Source organism: Acartia tonsa, chromosome 11 (genome assembly GCF_053477335.1).
Source record: "Acartia tonsa isolate MP-2025a chromosome 11, ASM5347733v1, whole genome shotgun sequence".
Classification (NCBI taxonomy): domain Eukaryota; kingdom Metazoa; phylum Arthropoda; class Copepoda; order Calanoida; family Acartiidae; genus Acartia; species Acartia tonsa.
In genome coordinates, this window is record NC_137270.1 from 6,143,362 (window position 1) to 6,149,431 (window position 6,070).

The following is a 6,070-nucleotide window of genomic DNA, read 5'->3' on the forward strand; positions in this document are numbered from 1 at the left end:
GACAAATTAATTTTTTTTGAATAACCAATCTTCTACTAATCATTGGTCAATCATAGAATATTCCTTTTCTGGTCTTATTACTCATGGAGGGAGGAGACACTGTTCACCTAAATTTATAAGTTTTAGAATTTATTGCTTTTTGGATCAAATCTTGAGGTGCTTTTATTTAATTTTAATTGGTTGGTTCCACACTCATAGCGTTCAAACTTTTAAAACAATGGTAATTTTGCTTATTATTATTAGGGTGCATATCAATTTATCATCCATTGTCTTTCCCTTAAGATCCTCGTTATTTACATATGGATAAAGGAAGGAGTAGTTCGTGCTTGTATTGCGTAAAATCCGTGTGGTAACTTAATCGAAAGCTATTATTAAGTTGCAAGTGTTATTAAATATGTGTTTAATTTTACCATGCATTTTGTCAATATTAAGTACACTTAGACTTAATAATATTAATAATAATATGTTAAACTATGTTTAAAAAACGAGTTCAAGCCCTGAGATGCCCTTAGATTGTGAGGAGTGAGAAAACCTGCCAAAACTTTAGGCCAGAGTGATGAAATGATTGTGAAGCTTCAATGAGTTATTTAAACAAACAAAATTTAGCATAAATGGGTATTTAAATCCCAAGGTATTAAATGATCGAGCGATAGCTCATCATTTAATACCGAGGTTCTCACACTCGTAAAATTTTCCCACGCTTCCAAAATATGAATGAAATGATAATCATATGTAGCATTTAAATTACAATGTTTGAATAAAAGAATATTTACTTAAACCAAATATCACCTTTTTTTTGCAATGGAATGAGAATTGTGGGTCAGCTTGTAATGTAACATAGAAAACACTCAGCTGTGCCTGAACCTTACCTATGTATGATTGGCCAAAGGATTCTAACAACCAATCTCCGTGTGCATCTGAATCCTAACTTTAGAGAATCAGGGCTACAAACATACATTCAATGATATTTTTATTTATTATAGTGATGGAGAAGAATTGGAGGATGGAATGGAAAACGAGGAGGATGGTGAACATGATGATGTTAAAAACTTCAAGTATGACATTGATATACCAATCTAATTTTTGTCTTATTAAACTTATTGTTAGGTACTTTTTTATAAGAACAAGAAAAAAAACAATTTATGAAGATAAAAATGTACAATGAAATATTTATGTTTGTAGGAGAGAGGTAATGGAAAGCTTACAAAGAGCAGAAACAGACGGGAACATTGTCACTGATAACCTTGTATTAGAAATTAACAGCTCAAAACATGCTTGGTAAGTTTATCCATTTTTTGCCAAAAAAATAAAAGGTTGAATTTGATATGTCACCTTGGAGGCAGTAAATTATACTAGTACCCAAAGTTTTATTATAACGTTATGACATTTGTTTTCTTTTGAACTTTTATAAAGTTTGATTGGATAGAACAAACCAGCAATGTCCAAAATTTTGCATCAATTATTCTAACCTCTGGAAGGGGTAGATTTTTTTATCATAATTGGCGGTTCACGTCCAATATCGTACCCTTTATATTATTAGGTATATTATATTATTTTGATTATGAAACTGAAAAATTAATAAGTTTTTTCTATGGCAAAAAAAAACAGTTAAAAAAATGATTTAACTAGCTGCTAAATATAATAAAATATGAGTTTGTGTATTAATTTCCAACAATTCATTTGCCTAAAAGGTAATTTTATTGAAATTTAAATCGAATAATACCACTAAAAACCTTGTATTAAGAATAAACAGAAATTATGTATTTCTAATTTTAAGAATAGAAAATCCGGAAAATTTCTTGAGGAAATATTTAGTCTACTTAAAAGATTCAAAATGCAAAGATATATTTTTTATTTCTTACTTTTTAACATTGAAATTTAACAATTCATTCTTGATTTAGGAATACGACCTTGTGTGAAGTGAATCAGTGTGTGTTAGAATCAGTTCTTACCCTGGGAACAGACTATACCTTACCACCTGCTAAGTTACTAGCAAAGTTAAAGGTATGATACATTTTCAGTTCTTACCCTGGAAACAGAATTCAACTTATCACCTGCTAAGTTACTAGCAAAGTTAAAGGTATGATACTTGTTCAGTTCTTACCCTGGAAACAGACTTGACCTTACCACCTCCTAAGTTACTAGCAAAGTTAAAGGTATTATACTTGTTTAGTTCTTACCCTGGAAACAGACTTCAACTTACCACCTGCTAAGTTACTAGCAAAGTTAAAGGTATGATACTTGTTTAGTTCTTACCCTGGGAACAGACTTTACCTTACCACCTGCTAAGTTACTAGCAAAGTTAAAGGTATGATACTTGTTCAGTTCTTACCCTGGAAACAGACTTTACCTTACCACCTCCTAAGTTACTAGCAAAGTTAAAGGTATGATACTTGTTTAGTTCTTACCCTGGGAACAGACTTTACCTTACCACCTCCTAAGTTACTAGCAAAGTTAAAGGTATGATACTTGTTTAGTTCTTACCCTGGAAACAGACTTTACCTTACCACCTCCTAAGTTACTAGCAAAGTTAAAGGTATGATACTTGTTTAGTTCTTACCCTGGGAACAGACTTTACCTTATTATCACCTGCTAAGTTACTAGCAAAGTTAAAGGTATGATAATTGTTTAGTTCTTACCCTGGGAACAGACTTTACCTTACCACCTCCTAAGTTACTAGCAAAGTTAAAGGTATAATCCTTGTTTAGATAGTATTTTAGACCTAGGTGGTCAAACTGGCACAATAATCCGTCAAACTTATATGGAGAATTTTAGCAGACACCTTTATTTATGTTTGTTTTACACGATTTTTTCTAATTATACTAGGGATGAAAATTTTTGAGGTTATAATTTATCGAATGCTGGCTCTATCTTAAGAAATAAAACTATTAAAAGCTGACTTATATTACTTGTTTTGACACATGCTTCACATTACAGGAGCGGAGAAATTTTTACTTATTGTGTTCTTGAAATGAAATAATCACCTTTTCTCACTAAAATCTGTACACTTTCTAATCAATAGTATGACTGGATTGTTTCCTATTGGCTGATTTAGACAAAGTACTGGTCTCTCTAATTTAAGCTTAAATGTATTTCTTGCAACTACCCCATTGCAGACTTTTAATGTATCATTGAGCTATTTATGAAACTTTTACCCTTTTTTTAGGCTAATATTATGAAGTTTAAACAGTTACTGTTGAAGTATTCCCAATCAAAATCTGGACAAGATTATTACCTGAGTTCTGTACCTGAACTTATTAAGAGGTTCCCGCCGATTCTGGAAGTTATAGCCAAGGTAATCCAATTTATAATTGTCAAGTAATTTTATGTTTGTGTTGGTGGGTCTGTTAAAAATCAATTTTAAACTTGTAATTCTCCAAAAGACTCCGTTTAAATATTTAAATTTTTGTTTTAAATACTTTAAATGAAAAGATTCTAGTTTAAAATCTAGATGATTGATCGCTCTTGGTGTCATTTTAAACTTTCTTGGGGGGGGGGGGGGTTAAAATGATGAACTTTACTCGAGATTGCGGGGTAATGATCTTCCTTAATTTTTAGAGGTTATAAAAATCACATTACGATGTACGAAAAGTCAAAATAGCGTTGACAGTGGCGTGCAGAGCCATTTACGAGGGGGTGATAACATTAGGAAATGAAAAAGGGTAAGGTAGGCATTCCAACCAATTTCAATTTTAAGAGGGGCTTTGGCATGTGGTTTTGGTTTAGAAGTATTCAAGTTATTTTTACAGAAGATTAAAATTATTTTTTATCCGAAACCAATCTTGAAACTTTTATAGAAAAATCTCTAATTTGAAGTAGCTCCAATCATTTATCTAACTTTTTTTTAGGTGTTACATCTGTTGTACGAACTAGACATTCTAGGAGAAGATGCCATCCTTAAGTGGTCTTCGAAGTTACAGGTACAGAGGATTTTCCAACCTTTCCTAAATTTCCTTGTGTCCTTAATTGTGATATATTTTGTTGTTTTAATAATCTTTGCTAATAATTATTAGGGTGGATAGATTTTGGAATTTCACATTAGTAGACATTGGCAATGGTTACTGGACCAATATAAAACCCTGTGAAACTTGAAAGAGGTTTTTAAATCCAAAAACAACGGGCGCGCGGGGGGTATAAAATGTGCCAGCCCCTTTATAAAACCAAAAATTGAAATCAAAATGACCGCATTGAAATGCTGATTACAGATCTGAAAACCGTTTTCAAAAATATTGATTCAGTCTTAAATGATTTGCAAAAAACCTACCAAATGAACAATTTTGACTAAATCAGCTGTTTTTAGGTACTTAATGAGATCTTATTCGAATTAGGAGCAATATTTTTCAAAACGGTTTTCAGATTCGTAATCAGCATTTCAATACGGTCATTTTGATGTGTAACATGCCTGTGTTTGAAGGAATTTAAATTTTGGTTTTATAAGGGGGTGGGCACATATTATACCCCCCGCGCGCCAGCAGCCATAAGAGCCAAGTCACTTTTGAAACTTGAATGGGGCTGATCATACATATATAATATATATGACTTCCACAACTTATGATAACAGTAAAATCTAAAAAAAAGGGGGAAATGGACCCACCCTAATAATTATCTTTTTAAAAGATTCTTAAATGTTGAATTAGCTTCTTATTTTTTCCTAACACTAGGTCCACCTATTAATGCATATTTTTCTTTTGGTTGAGAGAGGGAGGGTTTTGGCCACACCAAACATCAACAAATAGCCCAAAACCTCCTCCGCACCATTTCTATACTTCTATGAAAATTATGTGGCGATCGGTCGAAACGTTTGAGATCTTTTTATAATATATACATATAACTTACAACGTTATTTTTTAACATTGGCTGAATCATATTTTAGCACACCTATGACCAATAGAAAGATTTTCTAAAAAGAAACAAAAAATCACTCCAATATTATTGAGTTCCTTTGTTGACTTTTAGTTTTGGTTACAAAAAGTGTCACTTTCGCCCCTCCCCCTTTCATGCTACTTACAGCCTGAAATAAATCTTTTTATTAGTACTTTTGATTAAAGCCAGGCATCTAAATTGATAAGACAATGGTCTATAAATTGATGTCCATCCCCAATGATGATACACAAAGTACCCCTTCTGTAGTTTATAGTTCGAATTTGAAACGTTTGGTCACACAACTTAAAGAACCAACCAATAGAAATTCAATAAAAGTCCCCGAATTTGTTAAGCCAACGAACAAGTAAACGTTATTGTAAAACTTTGGGGACAAGTGTAACAAACAGCCCAATGTCCCCCCCCCCCCTGGATTAAAACCATATTTGCTGTAAAATAAAATCTAATTTTCAGGATACAAGTATAAAATCCAAGATCCAAGGATTCCTTGATTGGTTAGATGAAGACGATAGCGATGAAAGCGGATCTTCTGAAGAGGAGGACAGTGATTAAAAATAATCCGCACATTGTAATTTAAGAAATCCGCAAAATAATACACACAACGTATATTTTTGCAGGGCTTTGAATCTGCTCATCCTTTGAAAACATTCAAAATATAATTTTACTTGGTGTATTGTATATTCAAAAACATTCTTAAACAATCATTTGTTATTATTTCATAGTATTGATTTTTATCTTTTCGGCCAATTAAAATTAAAATAATCCTTTAAATGATTGATTCCTTGAAGTATTATTGAAAAAAAATATTATACAGTGTTATTCATATAAAAAATATATTTAATAACTACCTATTGATATATTATACCTATTCTTAATTATTGAAAAATTGTGATATTTTTTAATGCAAAAATATTAATAAACCGGTTCAAAAGCATCTTATTTGTTTTTACTAATTGCAAAGAGATATGACTTTTTATTGGAATAAGGGTACAAAGACTGCTTTAAATAGGGCAGGGCGGCTGCTGCTGTTAAAGTTTTGGCGGCTTATGTACTAATGTAGGTCATGAGATGATTTTAGGCTATTTTGTTAGTATAAATAAGTCTTTGTACAGTTTTAGGCTATTTTCTGCCCTTCCTTATCCCTTCCAATATGGAGCCCCTAGAGGCGCAGTGGGTAGTGTACAATATT

General features: G+C 32.0%; 1 protein-coding gene across 1 annotated transcript in view; it reads left to right on the forward strand.

Moving 5' to 3' along the window:
• Positions 1 to 5,815, forward strand: part of eIF2Bepsilon (eukaryotic translation initiation factor 2B subunit epsilon) — a 19,962-nt gene extending 14,147 nt beyond the window's left edge. Inside the window, exons 19-24 of the mRNA XM_080176931.1 lie at positions 984 to 1,055; positions 1,183 to 1,278; positions 1,902 to 2,004; positions 3,167 to 3,295; positions 3,849 to 3,920; positions 5,335 to 5,815. Of these exons, the coding sequence (XP_080033057.1) occupies positions 984 to 1,055; positions 1,183 to 1,278; positions 1,902 to 2,004; positions 3,167 to 3,295; positions 3,849 to 3,920; positions 5,335 to 5,433 (571 nt within the window). The 3' untranslated portion in view covers positions 5,434 to 5,815. The remainder of the gene's footprint in view (positions 1 to 983; positions 1,056 to 1,182; positions 1,279 to 1,901; positions 2,005 to 3,166; positions 3,296 to 3,848; positions 3,921 to 5,334) is intronic.
• Positions 5,816 to 6,070: the final 255 nt, after the last annotated feature.